At 40.9% G+C, this 26525-nt stretch overlaps 1 protein-coding gene across 1 annotated transcript; it reads right to left on the reverse strand.

Annotated features, from left to right (window-relative positions):
- Window positions 1–769: 769 nt before the first annotated feature.
- On the reverse strand, window positions 770–26500 carry klf8 (Kruppel like factor 8). Its single transcript, XM_077592949.1, has 7 exons — window positions 26123–26500; window positions 14166–14330; window positions 7436–7705; window positions 7122–7362; window positions 5444–5555; window positions 3942–4081; window positions 770–3863 (listed from the first exon to the last, which is right to left on the reverse strand). Exons 1-7 carry the CDS (start codon window positions 26147–26149, stop codon window positions 3682–3684), a joined length of 1137 nt encoding a protein of 378 aa, XP_077449075.1. The 5' UTR covers window positions 26150–26500; the 3' UTR covers window positions 770–3681.
- Between the last annotated feature and the right edge of the window lie 25 nt (window positions 26501–26525).

Genomic DNA, 26525 nt, shown 5'->3' on the forward strand with positions numbered 1-26525 from the left:
AAGAGGAATTAAAAAAGTTATGAAATATGTGATGCTCATATTTCCTACTGAGGTACTCAGGAAAAAATACACGAGGACAATGCCCACACTTATAATCGTTGTTATTTTTTTACTTAAATGTGCTGAGCGTGTTAAAGCAAAAGCCTTTTGGTATTGCATAATTTTCTCAAAATAAAAAAATTAAGTTAAATGATAATTTGTATTGTTTTTTGAATATTTTACAAAATCACTGCATATTTTCTTAAATTAATTGAATTAGTAATTTCTTCTTATTGCGTTTTTTAGCGGACACAGCTTTTTACATATGTTGTTTTTTTATGGTATTCAATTAAATTGTTTTTAATGAAAACATTTTGCTTTTTTACTGGATAACGACAATTTAACCACACACCATAAATTAAGACAAACCATCAAATTAATGTCCTGGGCTACCATTGACTGTGATAGATGTCTAATCCATTTGAACTGAAAGGGGTGGGAGCCAATGAATGAACGTTTGTTTATTTGCTACCACCCTCCCACTTCAAATGGATTGGACGTCTACTAGTGATAAAGACATTTGAATTCATAGCAGTAGGATAGAAAGAGCCACATGATTGGACGTCTATCTTCGTTAATGGGATCCAATGAATTACACTTTCACTGACAATTGTTCTTCTGAACATCATGACATCTCGGAATGTGCATATATTGCGCTCACTAGTGGTGAGTACTTGACAGTGCAAATAATCATGAAATTCATTTAAAAAAAAACTCTGACTAGTGCGCATAAATTGCACCAAAACAAGTTTATTTAAAAAAAATGGAGGATGAGAAGTCATCACAAGTATACAGAAGAGAAAAACAAAGAAACACCAGAGTAGAGTCACAGTATCAAAAAGCTTCTTTTCTTTTTTTTTTAACTTCCTTGTCCATCTTGAAACCTTTTTGTTCTGTACACAAATACAAAAGAAATTATCATAACCATAACTGCATTGCACTGAGTAAATAGAGTACTGGCCCTCAAAAAGTTACTGCATTCAAAAGGGATGGAAAAAAGTATTGAAAAGAAAAGTGGTGAGGAGGAGGCACTCATACGCAGTCACCACCTGAAAGCGGCCTTTAATTTTTTTTTAAATATATATCTATATATATGTATATTTTTTTCTAAACATACAGAATACGTTAGACTAAATAAGGCTGCAAAGATTAAACTGGGGAGGTATCACAAGTATTCTTTAATCACAATATTGCTAACATGTTAGCATGTAGCTAATTAGTACTAGCATTACGTGTGTGTGTGTGTTGTGTAAATATCTAAAAATGAGGTGAAATTGACAAAAAAAGGTCAAAATGTTGACTTGGTTACTGAAACACTGCTTTTTGTTTCATGGAACAAAAGTAAATTCAACAAATCAGAACAACATTGTCAAAATGCTACCCAGCTAGCATCGTGGCCGAAAGAAACATCGATACCAACATGGGACATTTTGTCTTTTTTTCCTTAAAGGTTTTGTGCGGAATATATCAAATTCTTATTTTTATTATGAATACATTTTACCCTCTTAAAAAGTCTGATGTTTGGCGTGCGCGCACACTGCGACATGCTCACTAACGTCACTATTGGAAAACAAGAGGGCCACTCTCCATGCAATACAAGTATGCACAACACAAGTGGGACCAATAGTATTCTTATTATTATCATTTGAAAGAAACTACACAAAACAAAACAGCGGGAAAGAAGAATAACAAAAAAAGTAGAAAGGAGGGTGAAAGGGGGTTCACATTATCTAGTCAGTGTTAAAAATAGAACTTCACCCGTTACATTTACTTTTTGTTTATATACATTTATGTACATGGATTTTTTTTTAACTCTCTTTTTTTTGTCGGCATCCTTAATGTTTAAAAAAGAATGCATAAACCCTTCTACAAAGATGTGCTTTTTCCGTTTTTTTTTTTTAGTTCGCTCAAGCAAAAGGAGGCGAGGATTGCGGAAAACTAAATTCTTCCAAGTGAGAATTGGATCAGAGGTTTTTGGCGTCGGATAGTTGCAAAAGTTGTAACGTTATCACTCGCAAATACAAGTTTTTGATTGATGGGTAGCTCACTTGCAAAAAAAAAAAATTTTTTGTCGTGAATTTAATGTCAAAAGTATAAACATCTATAACTAGGATTAGTTTCCCCTCATAGAAATTCTGATATTTGGGTACTTGATTTTTTTGTTTCTTTTCCTGCTTGACTTCAGTTCTTAAGGCTCAACGGGCAGGATGTCTAAATACCCAAAACACTCATTAATTTAAAAAAAAAATCAATTCTGACAATGTGTATGTGACAAAACACTCACACGGAATCCCCCCCAAAAGAAAAAGTGTGTGTGTGAACGCTCGGAAAAAAGCTCCTGTATTTCCCTGCTAGAGAATTTTAACTTCTCCGATAATAACTTCTTCACAGCGTTTCAAAGACGACCAAAAATCGTTAATAAAACGACAAAAAAGCAACGATTCCGTCACAGGAGGGGGAAGAGAACGACAAGTCTCAATAACGCGCAAATACTGTTTTTTTTATGATATAAAGCATGTACACGAGACAAAGGATATGCAAAAAACAATGCGATGTGAAAATTCTTTAAAAAGTTCACAGTTCTCATAGAGCGCCCAAATATATCAGAGGTGTCCCAATGCCTACTCCTAAATATTTTTAAAACTTAACACCACATCCCAAATGTCGTCCAACGCCTCCATTGAAGAAAATGCCCTGACAGGCTTGAGAATTATGATTATTATGAAAAATGGGGGAAAAAAACCTGGTTGCCTGGATCGTATTTTTTTACCAAATTAAATTCCGCGCCCATAGGGTGAAACATGATCGCTTGTGCTGCATTGGAAAAGGTTTGCAGTATATGTCTCAATATGGTTCTATTGCAGAAGCAAGAAAAAATACCTAATTTGATTGTCGGCTATCAAATTTGACAACTAAAAAGTAAATTCCTGGCCCTTAAAAAATGAAATAGGCTAAGAGTCTGTGCAGTGAGACAGTCTGGCAACAAATTTGCTTGCAGGATTGAGTAGTCCCTTCACAAAACTTGCATGGAAATTGAGAAATGTGCTTGTCTGGATGTCTACGTTTTGATTAGAAAATATGAAACGCCACGCCCCGATGATGAAACGTACAACTTCCATTTCCTGTGCTGCAGTGAGACCACTTGAAAACAAGTGATCTCATAGAGTGGGGAAGTTGCAAAAGTCAAACATTACCAAGGAAAAAAATGAATGCCGTACTCAGGTGCTGAAATAAATGTACATTTCTTGGGCTAGAAGTTCGGCAAATGCATAAAATGATGAAAAAATGGGGTGGAGTCCACAAGAAATGAGGTTTAGATCACTTTTAGATCATAAAAATGACGCGCCGCACCCCAAGGATGGCGTCAACTTACGTCAACGGCGCTGCATTGAGACCGCTTGTATTGAAAGGATTGTGCCTTCCAATCAAAGAAAGCAAGGGATGAAATCCAAGTGTTCATTAGTCTTTAAAATTAAACACCAAGGTGGGATTTCTCCGCTCGTCAAAAAGATGGACGCAAAAGTAAGGGAAAATAATCCTGCGTTAATACCTGGCACACCCCGTCGAAACCGAGTCGTAGGTCTGAAGTAGCAACGTTTGTTGGGTAGACGGCGGGGGATGGAAAATCCAAAAGAAAAGCGTTCACATCATGACGTGGCGGCGGCGGTGCAGGGACAGGTGGTCAGAGCGCGAGAAGGAGCGGTCGCACTCGGTGCAACGGAAGGGCTTGATGCCCGTGTGCTTGCGGAAGTGCCGGGTCAGCTCGTCGGAGCGGGCAAATCGCCAGGTGCAGCCCTCCCAGGTGCAGTGGTACGGCTTCTCTCCTGGAAAGGCGAGCGAACGTAAGCGGGCGCGCGCCTGCGACCTATCTCCGACCTGACTGGCTTTGACAAGGCCTTCACCTGTGTGTATCCGTCGGTGGGCTTTGAGGTGGGAACTCTTGGTGTAGACTTTTTTGCAGCCTTCGTAGTCGCACATGTGGATCCGACGCCGCTTCACATCCGGGGAGTCGGGGTCCGCCGGCTCCAATTCCAACAGCGACCTGAAATGTAGCGTACTGTGAGGCTCAGGGGCCACTAGGAGGCGGCAAAGGGCTGCTCAAGTCACCATAGTTATAGCTTTTATTGGCAGTCTTTTTCACCGCTACATATGTTTAATGTTTATTACATTTATTGTTTATTTGGCGAAATGTATCTTATTTGAAACATGAATTTTGAGTAATTTGATTCCCCGATGTATCATATACATATGATGCAAATGTATGACAAATTATATTTGAAATTTGACATTTTTTGATTCCGAGTGACAATTCAAGGCATTGCTGTCAATTATTTAGTGGTTTGGGATTAATATTCATTCTTATTTAGTATGATGTAAGACTTCATTTGTTGTTATATTTTGTGTGATTTTTTAATGAGTTCTAACTTATGGTGTTAGATATGTATTTATACAAGATCAAATTCATATATATACACCTATTTATATAATATTGTTATATTTATATTTGTTATTGTAGTTTCAAGGCCACCTTAGGTTGACAGAATAATTGTTATAGTTGTTTTTAAATGATTTAGTTCATTCGTACTTGTCTGTTTGATCTAAAACAATGTTTATTTTAGCTTTTTTTAATATTTTTAGATTTTACAAAATGATTTTTGAACTAAAAACACATCGAAAATTGATTAAAAAATTACAATTATTGATTTAAAAGGGGGAAAATCAGGAAATTTAATATACATGTGTACTCTTCATTTTAAATTGATCCTAAAACAGAAAGTCGGCACTCATGATTTACTTTCCCGGGCCACACAAAATGATGCGGCGGGCCAGATTTGGCCCCCGGGCCGCCACTTTGACACATGTGGTTTAGCGGATTGACTGTAGCCTCTGTCATAGCAAATTTTAAATATAGTTATAAGATTACATTTTCTATAGTCCCACCTAACCTACTTCTTATAACACTTACAGATAATATTTTTGTTTTTGTTTGTATGATGACACCTTTATTATTTTAGATGAAGAGTCCTGCATTGAAATTGCGTTCCCTTATCTCTTGTATTATTTTATATAAGTGACCTCATACGCTGTTATAGTTTTAACTCATTTAAGGCTGCCTTGTTACATGTTCTGTTCTGGCCGTTTCTTGATAAAGAAAGGTCAGTAAGAGGTAGCCTGGAAAACAAGGTGTGGCAGCACACGGACATGCACGCACGTGCGCACACATACATCAGATTACAGCTAACCTATGAGGTCCCCACCCAAACTTTCCGTTAACGCTGCACCGCCTCGCCCAAATTGGCTTCAAGGAGACACTCTAAACGTCCCTCCTACGCTCAGAGAATTTTAGAAAGCTCATCGGGCTTTCGTATTTGTGAGTAAGGAATATATTGTGGTGTGTGCTCACCCTGCGTCGAGGCTCTGGGCGCTGAGTGAAGCCGACCCGGACTCGGTTCCGCTTTCGGCATCGCTTTCGCTGTGATATTCGACAGGAGATGTCGAACCGGGCTTGATGCGGACTGAGGTGAACAAGACAGACAAAATAGTCAAATTAAAATTCAATTGTGCTACCGACTTCAAATGAAAAGGTTTACTCGGTATCTCAGTAGACTGTAATGCTACTTATGTTAAGTAGCATATACAAGGATATTTATTTAATGATTTTTTTAATACAAATCAATAGTTTGTTTTTCTTTTCCTGTTTCCCTTCCTTTTCTGTCCATCTGATTTGTCTGACAAACAAAACCATATAAACAATGACAAACTCCCATGTGGCACATTACAACTGTTCAGCCAATAATATTTTACATTCCTATTCTTTGTCTCTATGCAGCTGAACAGGACGGGTTAAAAAAATTAATTGGAAGGGTTAATAGTTCGTTGGAAGCGGCCTACCCTTGAGTGTAAACAACTTCCACCCAGGACCGAAGTAAGGGAAGGACCCAGGGTGTGGCACATTTTAAGTGTGACGCACATAATTTTGGGTGGTGCACGCACATAAAGGCCCTGAAAAGCAAAGAGAAATCTTCTTTTCCCCTGGAGACAACGATTACGCCCACTCAAACTCTGACAACGCCCATTTAAAAAAAAAGAAAAAAACATGTACGTGTTCTCTCCTTCACCCTCACTTCCTGTCTGCCACAAATCTCCCCTTGTAACTCATTCATTGCCACTGACAGCATCGGCGTGAACAGCCATTTGGTCGCCAGACTTTTGGTCGCCGGACGTTTGGTCGCCCGGACCCACACAACGGGCGACCAAACGTCCGGCGACCAAAAGTCCGGCGACAAAACAAGGTAAAACAACACGGTCTACGCATCAATAAAAGCCAACAATGGCCCTGAGCAGTGTCACTGAGTGGACGTGTGACTGTATAAGAGTTTGTATGTACATGAGTTGTCCCCTTAGGAAGGGACGTCAGTCAGGGTCTTAACAAGTTCTCCAACAAAACACAATAAAAGCACGGGAAATTTGGAGCTTTTCTTTAGCCTAATAATTAATAGGACATTAAGTATGACTAAATAATAATTCGCAGTTTGTATTTAGGGAATTTGAGCAACAATTTTAAATGCTAATTATCAATAACCTTCCGAGCGACCAAACGGCCGAGTACCCGGCATCGGGGTCGTGACCGGACGTTTTGTCGAAAGACGTTTGGTCCCCGGGCGTTTGGTCGACCGGAAGTTTGGTAGAACGGACGGGCCGTCGACCGGATGTTTGGTCGCCGGGTTCGCTCGCTGTCAAATTATGAGAGAGAGGTAGACAGAGAGTTTACTGTTGAAAGCGAGCAACCAGGTAATCTCTTGCTCTCAAAATTATAATCATGAGAGAGAGAGAAAGCGAGAGAGAGAGAGAGTCCGTTCTACCAAACTTCTGGTCGACGACCCGTCCGTTCTACTAAACGTCCGGTCTTCCAAACGTCCAGGCACCAAACGTCCGGGCACCAAACGTCTGGGGACCAAACGTCTTTTGACGAAACGTCCGAGTGCCCATCGGGGTAGCTTCCTACCAGCACTCCAAAGTTCGCCCATCCCGGTCAAAATGAATTGGACGTGTACAACACTGATACATCCCGGATTCCTCACCTGAGCCTTCCGAGCGTCCGTCGCTGCCAATGAGCGGCACAGTGATGGCGGCGGTAGCGGCGGCGACGCCGTCCGCGGGCACGGCAGTGTAGACCACAGGTAAGGACTGCACCACCACGGGAATGGTCTGCAGCTGGCCCACCTTGCTGGGCATGCTGACCGATGGGATTGTGTGGATGACGTGGAGGATCTGCTGGCCGCCTGCTCCCTGTGTGGCTAAAATGGAGCCCGGCGATAGAACCTGGCAGGATGGAAGCATGGCACGTGTTTTGGCACTACTGATTTTTGAACTTTTTATTCCAGCGCATATTCACCATGGATCCTATGGACTGCACAGTGGTAGTGACGGGCGTAGCCGTCAGTCCGGGTGGGGCAGAGCCGCTTCCGGGCGCCGGATTGAGGGCGAGGCTGACGGTGACGGGTGGCAGCGAGGACGAGCGAGGCTTGTGGAGGGATAGGTCCACCGGTTCCGTCTGGTCCTCGGCGAGGGACGGACTTGATAGGGACGGTTCGGCTTTGCAGCTCCAAGCTTCCGTCTTAATGCCGGGATTCGTTTGGTGGGAGCGCTCATTGCCGACGTCAGCCTGATACACAAAAAGATCAAAGCAGGACAAATTTAATTTTTGTCGACAAATTTCAATTTTGTAATTGCAATATTGCTGGAATTTTCTTATCTAAATATTTATTTTGAACATAAACATCTCAATAGGTACTACAGCAAGGGTGTCAGACTCGGGTTGGTTCGCGGGCCGCTTTAACGTCAACTTGATTTCACGTGGGCCGGACCATTTTAGATATAATATTTAGATATATATTTTTTATAAATGGATTAAAAGAACTGGATTAAAAGCCCTGAATATTCAGTTTTTTTTATAGATCTAAAACAATGTTTATTTTAGCTTTTTTTTTAAATATATTTTTAGATTTTACAAAATGATTTTTGAACTAAAAACACAGAAAAAATGGATTAAAAAATTACAATAATTTATTTAAAAGGGGAAAATCAGGAAATTTAATATACATCTATACTCTTTATTTTAATTTGATCCTAAAACAGAAAGTCATGATTTACTTTCCAGGGCCACACAAAATGATGCAGCGGGCCAGATTTGGCCCCCGGGCCGCCACTTTGACACGGGTGTACTACAGTATTCCTTTAATTTTCGCGGTTAACCACCGTTATTAAGTTAATTTCCACTGAGTAAGAACCATATATATTTATATATACTAAAGAATATATATATATAACATCCCAAGCCAAAGAATATGCAATTCAGAGGGAAAAAGTCACACTGCAGTATAAATCGCATTTCTGTAATAACAGAAAATAAAAAATGTATAATGATAAAAGTAAAATGGCCAACAACAGACTAAATAAGCATCTGCTTACATGACGTATTAATCGTTTTTTTCAGATACCTATAGGGTAAAAAGGGTTAGGTAACACAGTAGGCCCATCGGCGGTCATAGCAAAAAATAACAAACATAAAAGTCGCACCTGAGTAAGTTGCAGGCCCAGCCAAAGTATGAAAAACATATGACGTTCATGTATTCCACCATCATTCTAAACACCATTGTGCAAAAATATTTGTACCAATATCCCACTTTATTCAGTCCCATTTTACTTCTTGTACGATTTCGATTTTTTCCATAAATTGCATTTGTGTCGGTCACTTTGGACACGGGCGACGGAGCGAATGTAAAAAGCGTTATCCCCGCTGGCGAGGACGGCTTTTCCCGCGTGTCGCTCAGCGAGAAACAATGGGCCGCTGTGTGGGATGCAGCGAGAAAGAGGGGGTAAGTAGACCAGAAGAAGAAGAAGAAGCTGGCCAGCTTCCAGTTCAGCTGAGCGTGGACGATTCTGGGCGAGAGCCAGGGCGAGGCCTCATCTTGGCCCTTTTAAATCGGGTGACGCGGGACAACCGGAAGGCCGAGTGCCCGGACAAAATAAAAACCATTCTTTCCTTTTTCCAAGTTGAGGATTGGGCGAGAAAGGAGAGATGACGGCGAGCTGGAAAGAGGTGAGGAGCTGAAAGGCGACGAAGGGGGAAGAGTGGGCGGGAAAAAACAAGGGCCTCGTGTCGCCATGGAAACTGCCGAGCTATCGGCCGCCTCGGCACTCCTTCGCCTTCCCCGGCAACACCCCCGCCCGTCCTCACTCACCTTTCCCTCCCCTCCCTTCCTTCATTTTCCCGCGCCAACCACGCCCGCGCCCACCCCAACTCTTCCTGCGCCGCCATTTTGTGTTCGGAGGCTCAGAAAGTGTCTCGACCGTTTCCATGCCTCGCCGTCAGTACGGAATTTTGGGCAGATTTCGCGCAGAGGCCGCAAATGTTCTCGTCCCTTTAAAGGCAAATGTTGTCAGCCCAAATGGCCGAGCCGCATAGCTCGCTATACCGGACATACACAAAATTGAATTCATTCAATGCCTGTCATTGACAACGATAAAGGTCCAATTTATTTATAATGGGAACACTGACGATGAATGCTCATCTTTCAGTTCCATTGATTTTCAGTCAAAATGGATTGGATGTCTAGTGTCGTCAATGGCAGCTTTTTAGTAGGATTTTAATTTTATTTTTTTCGATACACCTGAAACGAAACACACACACATTCAACAAATGTGTGTGTGAATTGTAGCATGTATAACGTGAATGTTATTTGAAATCCACACTCACAAGTGTGTGGATCTTTTTGAGAGTCATCTCGCAAAGCTGAGAAAAACACATTTTTTCTAAATGTAGCCCATTTATAGCCAATCAGGGGTCTCCCTCCTTTACAGCTAATCACACGGGCTGAGGTGTTGTGTAATGTCCCTGCCATGTACCTTAAACAGGAGAAATAGCAAGTATAATCCAATAGGCTGGGTGATCATCATAATTCATCAAAGCTGGTTTGGGCGACTGACTTTCATCTCATCTCATCTCTATTTGTGGTTTAATAATAATTTTATTTTATAATCTTTTTTTTACTACTCAATACAATTTGAAATTAATGAAGTGAATAAAAATGGGATCAAATTAAATTGAATAAAAACTGAAATATACTCAAAATAGTGTTGATTTTATTCATTTATTTCAGTTTTTTTATATTTATAGTATTTAAATGTGTTCCTATAAAGGGCTAAGTTTATATTTTGAATGTATTTCATTTAGTTTTTACATTTATTTTGTCATTGAATTTAATTCTTTACACTCTTTCTGCAATGCAATTTCTAAAATTAGAATATATATAGATAGATATAAAATACCCCCACCCTCTTGCGAACCTTGTGAGGAAAAGCAATACGAATAATAAATGTTTTGTTTACCCCCCTTCTTCCAAAAAAAAAAAAACATAAATAATCAAAGGGTGTCACGTCCATCTTTCTCATGGCTGTTTCTCTTGATGGCACATGATTGACAGCCTCATTAACTTTCACTTGCTCTCATATTTGCCACCATTTCTCTCACTCTGGGTGCCAATCAATAGTTCAAGAGTTGACTTTAGGACAACACAGAGCGACGGTTCTTGTTCATCAAGTAGCGAAGCCGTTACACTCGGCTATCGGCAAAAAAAAACAAAGTGTGAACAAAAACAAGGACAGCTGTCTTGGATTATACGCCACAAAACTCGCCCGGGTCACCCTTCCCCCTTGCCTCGCCCACCTGTTAACGTGGCCCGCTAGCCGCACCCCAAAATTACCTCATGCTGCTAATCGACCACTTGCTCAGGATGAATACCCACTTTTGGAGATTTGTGCTCCACTAGCACAGCAACATCCTATACTCGATGTTGCATTGATAAAACAATACCCAACAGGTTTTATCACATTTTCGGCTGCTGGTGTAATAACACTGCAGAATCAGGAAACTACTAAATACTCGTTAAATGTATTTTTTGTACACCATCTACTTGACCTTCTGTGACTTACTCCAATGTTAAATGCTTACAAAAGGGGAGGAAGACACTCATTGAGCAAACATTTTCAGAAGCATTTATCTGTAAATGTGACAGAAAATGTCAATGTTAGTTGTTGTTAGGCAATGTGCTAAAGTGCTTGTTTTCCATCTGTTTGTTGTGCTAAATAAAATTGATGATCTCCAATAGAATCTCTGTGACCTTGGGAGTGGTGACATGCCTGGACTTGTTAGGAAGGGAGGCTGTTTTGAGCAAACGTATCCACACTCCTTTCCACGGGTATATTTTAATTCAAAGAAAACAAAAACTAAAAAGTAACGTTTTTAATTCAACCTTTTCAGGGACAGCAGTCCATACATGGACAAAGTTGATGCTTTTAACCCTTTATGGTACTCGGACGTTTGGTCGACTGGACGTTTGGTCGACCGGACGTTTGGTAGAACGGACGTTTGGTCGACCGGACGTTTGGTAGAACGGACGTTTGGTAGAACGAACGTTTGGTAGAACGGACGTTTGGTTGCCGGGTTGTTACTGTTGAAACCAGCTCCCAAAATTATAATCATGAGAGAGAAAGAGAGTGAGTTTAATATCTAAATATCTAATATCAAAATATCAACAGTAACCTCTGTCATAATTTGACAGCGAGCGAACCCAGGCGACCAAACGTCCGTTCTACCAAACGTCCGGTCGACCAAACGTCCGGTCGACCAAACGTCCGGTCGACCAAACGTCCGGGGACCAAATGTCCGGGGACCAAACGTCTTTCGACCAAATGTCCGGTCACGACCCTTTATAGGTGAAAGTGACTATTTTTTTTATTTAAATATAATCAATTGTTGTTGTAACATTTAAATAAAAAACATTAAACATTATTCTATTTTTAAAGGTGGCCCGGTGGCTTAAACGCTTAGCGCGTTGGCCTCACATTTCTGGGGCCCTAGGTTCAAATCCAGATCGGTCCTCCTGTGGAGTTTGCATATCCTCCCCCAGCCCTACGTGTATTTTCTCCAGGTACTCCAGTTTCCTCCCACATTCTAAAAACATGCATGGTAGGCTGAGTGGACACTCTAAATTGCCCCTAGGTATGTGTGTGAGTGGGAATGGTTGTCCATCCCTCTGTGCCCTGCGATTGGCTGGCCAACGATTCAGGGTGGCCCCAAAATCAGCTGGAATAGGCTCCAAAACCCCCACGACTTTTGTGAGGATAAGTTTTGAATATTTTTACATAGTAATCATAAAAAAGTATATATTAACACTGTAAATAAAAGATCAAGTTAATGAAATAAAATCAAAAAATAAATATTCTCGTTAAAGCTCCAAGTAACACACTAAAGTATTTTTTAGGTGTATTTAAGTAACTCATTGCATGCCATTGGCAGCGATAGGTGTCCAATTCATTTTAACGGAGAGTACCGGTCATGAAACTCAATTGTTTATTCGCCTTTCCCAGTGAAAATGGATTGGATGATGAGCATTGTCAAAAGCAACATTTAAAATGACATTGCAGTAAAAGTAAAATACAAATAAAGCAGGACGGGTTAAACGGGAAAGGAAATTTGAAGAAAAGTCCATATTTCTAAAAGTAGCTTGATTTGTTATGTAGCAATTCTATAACAATTGAGAAAGATTTAACCTCTGCTGATATTGACTGAAAAAAACCTGTTGCAACAAAGAATTAATCGCACAATAACATAAAAACACGGCAATGATAGATTGGCAATTTATGCCATAACTCCGCCGTGAGGTCTGAAAACTCCCGTTGGTCCGCCGAACGCACTACGTGTGAGCCATGACATCATCAACTCGCACCAGCCTAGGCGTCGCCGCATTTTCTACCGCGCCTTTCCCCTCCCCCCCAAAAAATGTGCATGTTGTGTCCTTCCACCGATTTGTCACACAAACACACATGAGCAAGAAAGCCTCCTGGTTAAAGTGCGAGCTGGCTAACCTCTCATGACACAAACACGTGTGTTTGTGTGTGTGTGTGTGTGTGTGTTGCCGATGTCGTGCATGACTGCTCGTTTGCTGGAGGACAACCGGCTTGTTTACGTGCACACAAATCCACACACACACACAAGGCCTTGTTTGTGCGAGTGTGTATACCAGAGAAAGAGAGATTACGAAGCTATTCAGTTTGCAATGATGGCTATTCGGTGTGAATGTGTGTGTATGCGTGTGTGTGTGGCTTGCTAAAGTGGAAAAAGGTGGCGCAGGGAGGGGTGGGAACGGGGGAGGGTCTGCGAGTCTTTTTGGGCAACTCCCGCCGCCGCGGTTGCCACGGAAACGGCCAGCGGAAGCGCAATCCGGCCGCTCCCCTCGACACATCCTATTAAGGGTGAGGAGTTTTGAGAAGAATGAAGGAAGACGAGGAAGTAAGAGGCGAAGACGGCAACGTCCACGCACTGAACTTTGACCCCTGTGTTGGATTTAACGCTGTTTGTTACATGTTGGAGTCAGGCCTCCTTACGCACAAGCATCTCCAGTGTTTCTCATCAGCTGATGCGGTCGGTGGCCAAAGCGTCATGTGATGTTGATTCGGAATGAAAAGGGGCCGAGCGGCGAACCCTGGGGATCTCCTCTGATTAAAAAAACCACTACTATGTACAGTGGTTCTCCGGAACAAAGGCTGACAGTCTTTGGTTATGAATGCGACCAAATGTGTGATCATTTTTCCCCACAGTTGAACTTTTGACCTGAGACATTTCATTAACGGACATAGATGTTGAATCCATTTGAAGATGGCCTACAGCTATCAATCCAGTTCAAATGGATTGGACATCTAACGCCATCAATGGTAGCCAAGAAGAGGTGATGCAACTGGTGACTCAATCTGAATCAATTGATATAATAAAAATGGAGTTCATGTGAAAATAATCACAATTTTTAACCATAACTGCTTTTTTAAACTGCCTGATAAAACTGCCAAGCCCGCACCCGCCCTTACAGGCTCCTCCTTTTTTAACTTGAAAAGGCTACAGCCATGAATCCAATTCAAATGGATTTAACGTCTATCGCTGTCAATGGCAGCCGGGAATAAGTGGTGCAACTAGTGACTTAATGGGAATACATTTATAGAAAAATATTAAAATAACTGCCTGATTAAACTGGCCCCACCCACCCTTCCAGGCTCCTCCCCTTCCTCACCGTGCAGTCCATCTCCTCTGGCTCAGTTTTGATCTGGACAGAGGGCATGTCTGACGCCTCTTCCTCCTCCTCTTCTTCCTCCTTAGGCGGCGAGGGCGGCGTGGCCTCCTGCGTCACTACGGCCGGCGACGACTTCTTCTTCTTCTTCTGGGCGCCGCTCCTCCTCTAAAAGAAGAAGATGTCAATGAGCAGGGGGTAATTGGAAAAGTGCAAGAGGGAGTCAGAAATGAACATTTACCTCACTATGAAGAAGGGAGGGAAAGTAGAAGTTTAAGAAAAGAAGAGAAAGGAGCAAAAACTGAGGCCTAACATTGAGGCTTGAAGCGAGAGAAGTGAAATGAGGAGCCGGCGAGGAATAGCAAGCCAGAGAACGCCAGCGAAGGGGTGGAGGGGCAGGGGGGCAGGGAGGAGTCGCCCCTCCCTCCCTTTCAGCCAGGCAGGCGGACACACCCTTTTCTGGAAGCTCGCACACAATGAGGTGTGGCAAGGCCTTCTCTGTCCAAACAGCCACATACACACATGCACTCACATTTACATAAGTCCCAACTCTTGATAAATCCTAATTTCCTCAAAGAACTTCCTCTGATGTTCCCTACAGCATCATATATGATCAAAAGTAGCTCATCAAGTGGTTCTCCCACATTTTATACCCCAAAAATAGACTTACCTAACAAAAAAAATACAAAAGTAAGGCCAAGTGTTCATCAAACATTCAATTTTTTTAAAAACTTTTTATTCCCTTCCGCATTATCATGCTAAAAAACATTTTCATTTATATTCATAGATCTTTGTAGATACTAAAAGCATTGTTTTAAGGATTTTTCCACAAATATCTAAACGTACAATAACAATGTATTGCACTAAATTTAATTTGACATGAGTTAAACAAGATTTAAAAGAAAACGAATACATGTTAAACTAAAGTAAATTACAAAAAAAACTAAATACATTACCTTTACCTAATATGTATGTTATATATAAATATATCTGAATACATTTTTTTTTTTTAAATTGTATTTTTAACTCTTTGGCTGCCATCGAACTGACAATTGTTCAATAACTTTCAGCCCTTTCAGTTCAAATGAAAATGACGTTTATAAGTGTTTTCAATATCAATTTTATTCTTTTACTAACTACAACACATTCTCTGTGACTTGGGCTGGCAGTGAATGAGATAATGAAAGGTTTCAAAATGACTTTGATTCTTTTAATTTCCTTTTTATTTCACCAGGTATTCATTCTATTCATGTTGATTCATAGGTGAAGAAACTAATCGACTATGTAGTTGACTCATTTCCTCCAGAGTAGGTCTGAAGACGTTCAAAAGAAACCAAAGCGGTAAGACCATGGCGTTGATGAACTAAAAAGCCCATGAAGTGTACGTATTGGTCCTAAAGTAAACGCGCATTAAATACTAACTCCAGTCACCCAGCAATGAAAGTGAAACAAGCCTATTCAATTATTGACATGCTGAAATGCGAGCTGCATTGAAATGGCTTTGCAAGCATGAGGAATAACCGTAAAATATCCAGTTTCAGTGCCATGGCAGCAAAAGATGTCCAATCCATTTGACCTTTGCGAAACCCTAAATGGATTGGACAGCCATCGTCATCCAAGGTAGTAACTAAGTACAGTAAATAAAAGATAAATCAAGTGTCAGAGGCTGGATTAAAAACTATTCTTGAGATATTTTGTCCATCTACTCATAGTAGAAATTTCTACTAAATTAAATTTGGGCAAATTAAACCAACAGGAGCTGAATTTTAAACACATAAACGCTAAATGTGACTTGGAGATGACCAAAATGGTTCAAAAGTCCAGCCTTTCTGCAAACGCTATTTTAAGTGTGGCTTTTTTTTGTCATTTTTGGTTACATTTCAAAGTGAGGCTTTCCCCCGACAATTAGTGTGGACCTCAGCAGACTCAGCAGTCGAACAGTGTTTATCATGTGACCTGGCTCTAGTGGATTCCACACTGAGGTGTGGCCTGAACCAATCAGACACGGGGTGTGACTGGCAGAGCAACCCCTCCCACACACGCAAACACATGCAAACGGGCTCCAATGGCCCTCTAGTCCCATTGTGAGGGGGACAGAGCCCCCTCTGTGCTTCCAAACAAAGGTAAGGCCTCTCCATGCCACACCTTCTCCCCCTCAGCTGACCAACACAAATCTTTTTACACTTCAAATAGTTTCTTTTCCATGACCTTTTAACATTATTAGTAACAACACAGTAATAATATTGAATTCACATATTAATAAAGGAGTTATTGGAATGTAGCAGGGCACCATTCATAACAGAATTGCATCACTGAATTTAAACTGACCAGTTAGTGTAAAACATGTGTCAAAGTGGCGGCCCGGGGGCCAAATCTGGCCCGCTCCATCATTTTGTGTGGCAACTTTCAGTTTTAGGATCAAATTAAAATGAAGAATATAGATGTATATTAAATTTCCTGATTTTCCCCCTTTTAAATCAATAATTGTAATTTGTAATCATTTTTTTCTGTTTTTAGTTCAAAAATCATTTTGTAAAATCTAAAAATATATTTTAAAAAAGCTCAAATAAACATTGTTTTAGATCTATAAAAAAACTGAATATTCAGGGCTTTTAATCCAGTTCTTTTAATGCATTTATTAAAAAAATCTAAATATTATATCTAAAATGGTAAATGAGAAAAAAAATGTCATTTTATTCAGTGAAGTTGCATTCAATTGGAAGGTTATTATATATTTAAAATATACATTTAAAACAATACTGTGCATTTGTTAAATGTTAACCAACATTAAGATGTCTCATTAGCCACATATTTAAAAATACAATATTCTAATTTTTAAAAATTGGAAAAACAGTGTTAGAAACATGTATGTCAGTTGATTTTTGTATTCAAATCCCAACTTTAATTTCATTAAATTTTATGCTAAACGTAAACTCAATTAGATTTTTGTAGTTTAAATTAAAATGTATTACTTTCATTTCTATTTTTGAAGCCAGGTTCAATCCAAAAAACTGCTTACATGAGGAAGTAGTCTCTCTCTCCTGTTTTGGTTCGGAATCAACTCTTGACACTCACATATAACAACAAAGTTGCTTCCTCAAAAAGAGTAGATACACACAAGATGTCAACCATTTCACCCCAAATCTTGTAAATCCCACTCTTCCCCCCTCAAACAACATTGTGAGCACATACAGGAGTCCGGAGCCGAAGTCGTGAAACTAAATAGGAGAGCACAACAGGAGGGCCAGTTGGGAAACTGTAAGGACAACCAAAACCACACCCCGCAGTGTAGGAAAACAACCGCTGTAGTTAAGCAAGCGGCTAAAACAAAGAAGATCCTCCAGTTCAATCGTGCAAAGATCACATCACGACACAAGGTCATGACATCCAGTTAAAAAAAAACAGAAGTAAAAAACGATGGCCAAATGGTCAAATGACCAATCTGGAAATGAGAACCATGCTGAAATCCTTCCACTTTCATTTGCTAAAGAGAGGATTGGAATTGGGTATCAAACAAAGATGGGGTTTTAAAAATATCTTTTTAAGTATTATCACATTGACAGCAATGAATATCCAATGCATTTTAACCCTACTCAAATTGATTTGGACCTCTATTGGCATCAATAGAAGTAAAAGACGTTATTACACTGAGTGAGTTAAGGGCTAATGGCCAACAAAATTATCTTAAAGTATAGGGATATTTAAAAAAAAAGATATATTATCAATTTTGCATTTAAAACATGAAAAAAGTAGTAGTAGTGCTAGTAGTAGCAGTAATAAAAATGTGTATTTCCACTACTGACAGTAGAGTGGTCAGCATGTCCCCCCTCACAGTTCTGAGATCGAGGGTTCAATCCCCAGTGGGTTCCAACCTTCCTCTATGGTGTTAGCATGTTGTCTCCGGTCCTGCGTGGGTTTTCACCAGGTACTCCCGTTTCCTCCCACATCCCAAAACATGCTGGCTAGTTGGACACTCTAAATTTAGACATGAGTGTGAGATGTGAAATGGTTGTTGATGTCCTTCTGCCCTGTGATTGGCTGGCAACTAATTCAGGGTGTCCCTCGCCTACTGGGATAGGCACCCCCGCAAACCTCGTGAGGAAAAGCGGTACAGGAAATGAATTAAGTGAATATTTACACTAGTAAATAACAAATTTGTCAGAGCAAAGAACGTCCAGTTACTTCAAAAAAGTCCACAAAATCACAACCTAAATAGCTATTTATCAGATTGGATTTTTTAAAATAGAAAATTATTTATGTAAAACTAAATACTAAACTTCTACGCAGCCCTACGTTGATTGGAAATAATGGCGGGGCAGTGTTTAAGTGACTATTTTCATCTAGTATTGAAGCTAAGAAATGCAACAGAATGTAAGCTGTATTTAAGAAGCTTTTGTGGGCCATATTCAATTATATTTTCATAAAAATTGGGTTAATAGCATTCCGCTGGTGGATCGCAAAACATAGTATAGACAACATGCCGTAAATCATCAAAGGTCTTACTGTTTCTGTAGATAAATTATTAACTTTATCAAATGCCATTGATATTAGCCGACAAATTTATTTGAGTATCATGTTTCAGTCCAGTTTGGATTTGGATAGGACGTCCATCGCAGTCAATGGCAGCCAGTGCGTTAATGAATGTATGTTTTGTATGTTATTAAGAAAGTGACCCCCAAATTCACTCACTGTCTGCCATTGACAATGATAGACATTCAATTCATTTATACTGCGAGAATTGGCTAAATAAATATGTCATTTTCATTGTAGTTTATGTTGTTTTATCATTTGTTATTTATTAACACAAAAAGATTGTTTTTAGTGAAATAAGTATTTTGTGGAATTTACTGCTGGTTTACGTAAAAACTGGAAAAAAAATGAAAAAACATTTTTCTTCTGGATAGAGAAGTCTACTCTTTCTTTAATTAGCATTCATTACTGCAATGCAATGTTTCTTTAAAAAAAATCTGACAAAATTCTCCTTAACAGCAAAGATGGGGAACTGCTTTGAAAATACCTGATAGTGATTCAGTTAATAAAACAAAATAATTTTTTATCCAATGATTTGATTCATCAATACTTTCGAAAGTTTAAACATTGTTTTTGTTTTTTTTTTTTTACCTCGAGTACAAACATTCGAAACCAAGAGACAAAATGAGTAATGACAATGATAGTGGCGTGTTTGCTTATAAAAAACTGTCTAGCGGTCGATAATGGTGGCTATCAATCATTCAAAATAACATAAAACAAGCAAAAATGTCTGCCTCGTCAAGAGTTAACGTGAGGAAGCCTGAGAGTCCGGAACTAGAGGAAGGATTAGCCAATAATTCCTCAAGGTTTGGTTTGACCTAATCTGGCGCCCCTCGCTGGAGGAGACTTGGGGGAAGAAAAAAAATCAAAAAGGGAAAACAAAAAACAACACAGATTTTTTTTAAAGTTATCTGGATTCCAAGTGCGGCCACTCGGAAAAGGCAACAGTGGGACTCTTCCGACAATCCTACTCGGACCAGGCAGTCTGGGTGGAGACCACTGTGTGGGATGGGATTAGGGAGGGGGGTGGGGGGTACAGTTAATGTGCGAGACCTTATGAGGACCACTGCACTGCGAGAGGAGGGGTCTTACGCTGTTAGTGCAGAGTTCCAGGAACTAGAAAAAAAGGGTGGGGTGGGCGCGACCCTGTCAGCTTGTGATCTCCACACAGGAAGTCAGTCTGGAGGGGCGTGGGTGGGTGGGGGTGGGGTAGCCAAAAGGACGACTGAAAATGGAAATACAAGAAGGAAAAACTGAGAGAAGTCTGACATTGAAAAATAGAGAAATTGACGGAAAAATAATGGCACATTGGTCAAATCAAAGGATAGTATATCTCTACTAAGAAAAAATCTACTGGTCTCTGAGTAACTACTTAGAAGTGTGTTCAGGATCTCCATTTTGGATCCAATCAGATTATAATCCTGTTTTGATGAAAGTGCTTAAATGCCATCTCGTGGCATTTCTACACAATTTGTTAACAGGGTGAACAATACCTGAGAAAAGTGGCCAGGAAAAAAAATAACTGGTTCATCTTAGTCCCGCTATCCCATTTTAAGATGGTCCGATTGAAGTATTTCTGGAGCGGGCTTCAATCGCGTCTCCATAACGCCGCTTTTTAACAAGCTATTTTTATCGGCTAAAAGGCCAGCCGAGCGTAAGCAGAGTCCACGGGTGAAGCGACCGGAGGACAGAGAAGAGTCAACTGAGGTACGATGATCATGTTTCAGTGCCATCGACGGCGATACTAGTCACTGCGAACCTTTCCCAACTGAAAAAGATTGGACATCTATTGCTGTCAATGGGAGCCCGAGGCTTTAGTCGCTGACTCCGACAGCTCAGTGCTTCCTCCGGATGATGAGGCACAACATGGTGCTACAGTGAAAGATCGCAACTCTTATTTAAGGAATCGCCTGCAAATATGCCTCCATCTAGTCCCAAAACTGGTAGGACAATCGCCCAAATATTGAGATAACCCAAAAATAGAGAATTTATAGGCTTTTAGCTGATCTTACCATTGTCGGCTATTGTGATTAGCATATTAGCATATCTCAATTTAAGTGTTATTACATGCATACGCATACACACACACACACCCCTTCCACTCCACCCTCTTTACAGCGTGAGAGAAAGAGGGCGGGGCACCGGAGTCTAAGTGGGTCAGCACTCTGCTCGCTAGCTGTCATTGCAACCCCCCCACTCTGGTCCTCACCATGTGTGTGTGTGTGTGTGTGTGTGTGTATTTTGAGTGGGGGGTGGGGGATTGCCCCCTGCAGGATGCACACATATGTGCTCGGAACGCGGCTGCCCGCTCCCACGAGCTGCTTGGAGGCGGCAACCTCCCCCAAGGCACCCCAGCAAAAAAAAAAGAGAAAAAAGGTATATGCTCATCACATCACAGGGGATTTATTTTCTTTTTTTGCGTGAGTAAAAAGGGTAAAAATACAATAACCGCATGATCAGGGTTCATGTCAAGTTCATCCCAAAGAAGTGGTTCTGACACACTGGATTACTTTGAGATATGAAATAAAAAAATGATAGGATGGAAGTGAGGCGAGGCAGGAAAAAAATGGAGAAATTAATCTCGACTGACATTTTCCAGCAAAATTAAAATGTTTAGGGAGACTCATCAGATGTGCATTGCACTAACTTCAATTATTATTACATGAACATGTTTGTTGTGTATTTTTTTCCAAGATAAAGTTTAGGGAGTAGCGTTTTTAAAATTAAAATTCCATGATGATACAATATTGATTCTTTGGGTACGAAATGTGTTCATATCACACAGAATGCAACGATTTGGATTTCGGATTTGATCGATTTAATACTTACTTACTTACATTTCACCCAAAGATATCAAAACCAGTTTATTAAACAAAAAACATCTAAAAAATGAAGATCAATATTTTGCATTTTGAACATTTTGATTGGCCCCCTGGATCAATCAAAAGAACTGTGGTGGCATTTGGGTTAGGGTGGTGCACAAATTGACCTTCAATTGACCTTCTCTGATGCTCCACCACACTTCGATACAGTTGCTACTCTGTCAAGCTTTTTGATTGCGATGTTAGAGTCTAAAGCAAGGAAGCGTATACCGAACGGAATATCTTAGTGATTTGTTTTGGAGCAATATCAAAGCAAGATCCCCAAACATCCATGGTAGGCTGATAGGACACTCTAAATCGCCCCTCGGTATGAGTCTGAATGTGAATGGTTGTTTGTTTCCTTGTGCCCTGCGATCGGCTGGCAACCCCCCCTGCCTCTGGCCCGAAGTCAGCTGGGATGGGCTCCAGCACCCCCCACAACCCTTGTGAGGATAAAGCGATTCAGAAAATGAATGAATGAACAATGCTCAAAGGCTAATATGCTACTCATGGTGATGGAACCTAGCCAGAGTTGATCAATAACATGCTCTTATTTAGAGTAGCAGATAAATATGATTGCGTATGGAGTTAGGATCACTGTTTTCGACAACCTCCGAGCTGCTCCTTAGACATGTTAAACACTTGTAGAGCAAAGACAGAGTTAGGATAATCCGGTGAAGGGTGTTCTTTCACCAAATTATTAATGGAAAATATATGTATTCAAATGCTTATTAGAACGCGATGTTTACATAAAATAAAGGCATAGCTTTATTATAAGCACATCACTTTTTTGTGAGCGCATCGCTTTATTGTTGGCGCATCGCTTTTATGTTAGCGCCTCCATTGAATGGACTACAAATGATGACATGAAGTTAACTAACTTTTACTAACGAAACAGCTTAACATTGCATTTTCGATGACATTAACACGTTTTTGGCAACAAATACAGATCAGTTCAAGCAAACTGCTTTTATCTTGAAAATATATCACTCCTGAAGCATGCCTTTAAATCCATTTGCACTGCCCAATGACAGAATATCACCCTACATTAATTTCCACTGCATAAACAGCCATAGTATAGCCAAATCTGATGGAGGATCTTGTAGGGGTTGAATCTCGAAACAATCGTGACGTCGGCGAAAAGCCTCTAACAGAAGGTACAATGTTGAGTATCTGGTCTTTCATGCAAACATTAGCTTAACCACCGTACTTTTGCTCGGGACCATGCAGTATTGACTCATACATTGCCATTGACGACGATAGACCATCGGAATTGGGAGCGATGTGCATTGAACATCTATCGTCATCAATGGCAGCCAACGGGTTAAACACCAGTCCTTGCTTTACTGTCCTTAGTCTCCTCCTGAACGAAACGCGCCTCAATTTTGCGGTCAAAAACGACCACCCTGAAACGGCGAGACCAATCGACAGACGCTAGCGCACAAACGAGTGTAATGAAACACCGGGTGTGTCCTCCATCTGGCGAGCAGCTAGGCAAGCCGGCTGCCTCTTATCACACCACACCCTGCTGACGCAAAGCCGGCCACCACTTCCCTACACACCCTCTTATCCGCACACGCAGTAGACAAAGCATACACACGGCACAAACAAACAAACACGCTTGAGAAGCTTCAGAGCTTCTGTGGTGAGATGCTTCCTCAAACCGGCGGATGCAACACGCTAAGATAATAGCAGTCATTCAACTTCTCTGAGACATTTTTTTTCATCCAAATGGAGACAAAGGACATGAAAAGTTGGATTCATGTGTGTAAAAATAGCAATCGGGTAGAAATCGATGTCAAAAAGTTCCTTGTCGCAGCTGAAGGAAATGAGGCAACTTCTTCTCCAGTTTCTTGCCCCAATAACCTGCCTCAGAATGACATCATTTCATAAAGTAGACGGTATTAGATCCATAACTCTGTTACAGTATTGATTTTATAAACACAGTTGTGGTATTTTCAGTCATTCATAAAATGTATATTTTTGAATGGGTGACTACAACAAAATTGGTCAATCTGTCCTTTTCTGCCAATTTGTGTGACTCATGGATGTTTTTGCTTTTTCTGCCTTGTGATGAAATCGAATCATTGGCTGCCATTAATAGCAAATGATGGATTTCAACCTTCCCAGTTCAAATGAATTGGATACAAATGTTGTTTTGCGAATAAATACATTTTTAAAATTATAAAATGTTACATGAATATGAATAAAAACAGAAATTTATTCGGATTATGAAGCCCAATGACACTAAAGATTTTTTTAAAATAGTATTAAACTCAGTGACTGCCACTGACAGACATCGAATTTATTTAAACTGGGAGGGCTGAGTCTGAATGTTCATGTTTTAGTGTCATTGATGGTTCTAGACTGGGTCGAACTCTCAGTCAAAATGGATTGGACATCTAGCACTGGCAATAACAGCCAAAGAGTTAATTAGATGCCATAAAGGGTCAAGTCATTTGTGGTGTAGAGTAAGCACTTTTTTGTTGGAAAATGTAAAAGAAAACAGGGTGTGAAATGAAAATTGGTCACATTTTATTGCTGTTCAGTGGTAGGTCAGGTTGTAAAATTGTTGCATCTTACACAAACCGTTTCTAGGCTGTTGAATTAATAGCATTTCGTTTCATATTAAAAAGGAAGACTGGATTTGATGTATGAATAAATTGAGTTTTGAGCATAAATGTCAAGGAACCACAGTTTCTTTATGCCATACCGCAGGAGAGACTAATACCAATAATGCATCCCTTACACTGGCACGTTAAGCAGTCGACTAAATTGTACCAAAGCATTAATTTCAGCTCTGCGTTTCCGCCACGAGCCACCGCTCGTTAATCCTCGCTGACAACGTTTCTACTCGGCGACCCAAGCGCGCAGCCACCCGTCGGCCCTCGGGCCGGCCCGGGAGCATTCGGCCCGTTCCTCACTTTGCCTCGGCCAAACTCATGTATCTGGACACGCATGCGCACAGAAAACCGAATTGGCCAGCTGGTCAACTAACCAGTCATCCGCTCAAGCCACCTGATACCAAAATACTGAGCCACCGCGTGAAACAAGCTTCTCCCGTATCAGCCTCTCTCTGCATGAAGCGTTTCCATAAACTTTCCTGCCCCGACAACACAGCACACAGTCATTAAACAGGGGGGAATAGAACAGATAATTTAGATAAACTTAAGCATTAGGCTGAAGTTTCAAGATGAAAATGGACTTCAAAAGAAGAACACTTGCATTTCATGTCTAACAAGGAAATAAAATGCATCATCTCCCAGGCACCCAATGCCAAGATGACACATGTGAACGACACCCACACACACTATCTTAGGAGTGTGATCAAACTTTGTCCAGTCTTGTTAACGATTGACAACTCTGCCCCTCAGTTGATGCATATGCTCACGTGATAAAATCCTGGAAAAGACTGGCAAAAGAGTCGACTTATCACGATTGCAATTTGTAACTACTGCAGAAACCTGAGAAATTCCAGCATCCTAACAGGAATCGGTAGTCAATCACGACAGTGTAATATGGACTTTAAAAAATAAAGTTTCAAACGTTCTATTCCCCAAAAGTCTTTTGGATTCACACGAAAACAACACGGGTTTAGAAAATAACAGCGTATTCATATGGCAATTAGCAATATGGCCCAGCTTCTCAAAAAAAGATTTTAAAAAATATATAAGTTATACAGGTGTCATTAAAAATAAATGAATTCTTGAAATGATATGGACAAGCACTGGAATGATCAGCAGTCAGTCACAAGCCATATTTAAACACTGAACAGGGCCGCCTCGTGGTGTATAGGTTCACCCGCCTGACTTCAGTATAGGTAGGCGCGGGCTCGATTCCCACTGGTGACGGTATGATTGTGAGTGCGGATGGTTGTTTGTCTCTCTGTGTGCCCTACAGTTGACTGGCGGCCAGTCTAGGGCGTAGTATGCCGACGTCAGCTGGGTTAGGCTCCAGCAACCCCCACAAGAAGATGAATGAATGAACACTGAACTGGTTGCTAGTCAATTTCAGGAAATATATATACAATAACAGATTGGTCACCAAACAATAACAAGCACTAAACTGTATCCATGCAATTGGCTGATCCTCAGTTGTTACAATTTAGGCACATCAGGAGAAATGATCACACATGATCAACTAATATTGACAGGCTACAAGTCAATTACAAGGAATATACTGTATATTACAAGGCAGATACAGATGAAGTGAACTGGTCACCAGTCAATCACAGTGTTATTTGTTTCCTTTTTTATTATTTAATGAATTGACATCCAGGTTCAACCTGATCCTTAGATCCCAATTTTTTTTTTATATAATCATAATAAACAAAGGATGCACGCAATGGTGACCGGAAGTGTACCTGACCCCTCTTCAGTGCGCATGCGCGGTGAGAAAAAGGTCCCGCTGGCCCTTTAAACGGTATGATGGTGTCCTGTGAGGCTGCAGCTAGTTCCTTCCGTTCCCCCCCTTCGCCCCCTTTTCACCAGCCACTCCGCCCGTTATCATTATTAAAGAGCCCCACTGTACTGACAACGTCACAATGTGTCAAATAGAACGTGCACTTACTTTCTTGTGGCGGCTCTCCGTGTGCATCTCGTGGAGGCGGAGGGAGGGAGAGCGGGAGGAGGAGGGGGGGTCGGGGGGCTTTGGGTGTGTATAGCTTCGAATGTGGGTAAAGGGGAGAAAGGAGGGTTTATGAGAGAGGACAAGGAGGAGGAAGGGGGCGTTGAGCTGTGGATATTCGGGATATTGGAGCACGGTGCTGCGTGCCTCTTCTGTTCAGTTCATATCCGCAGCGTCGATGTCTTTGCGACCCCCCCTCCAAAAAGTGGAATAAATCAGCCAAGCGTTGTGCCTCTGGTTCTTGCCGTTCGCTGCCGTGCATTGAAGGGCTGGGCTCTCTCTCTCTGCCTGTTCCTCCTCCGCCTCTCCCTGCTTGTGACCCCACCCTGCGTCCCCACCCCTCATC

The sequence above is a fragment of the Stigmatopora argus genome, chromosome 22 (assembly GCF_051989625.1).
Source record: "Stigmatopora argus isolate UIUO_Sarg chromosome 22, RoL_Sarg_1.0, whole genome shotgun sequence".
Taxonomy (NCBI): Eukaryota; Metazoa; Chordata; class Actinopteri; order Syngnathiformes; family Syngnathidae; genus Stigmatopora; species Stigmatopora argus.

Coding starts and splice junctions, on each gene's coding strand:
- klf8 (XM_077592949.1), bottom strand. CDS start 26,149: ATGCACACGGAGAGCCGCCACAAGAAA. Junction 7,706..14,165: donor CAGAGGAGATGGACTGCACG/GTGAGGAAGGGG, acceptor TTTGTGTATCAG/GCTGACGTCGGCAATGAGCG. Junction 7,363..7,435: donor TGCAGTCCATAGGATCCATG/GTGAATATGCGC, acceptor CCATCCTGCCAG/GTTCTATCGCCGGGCTCCAT.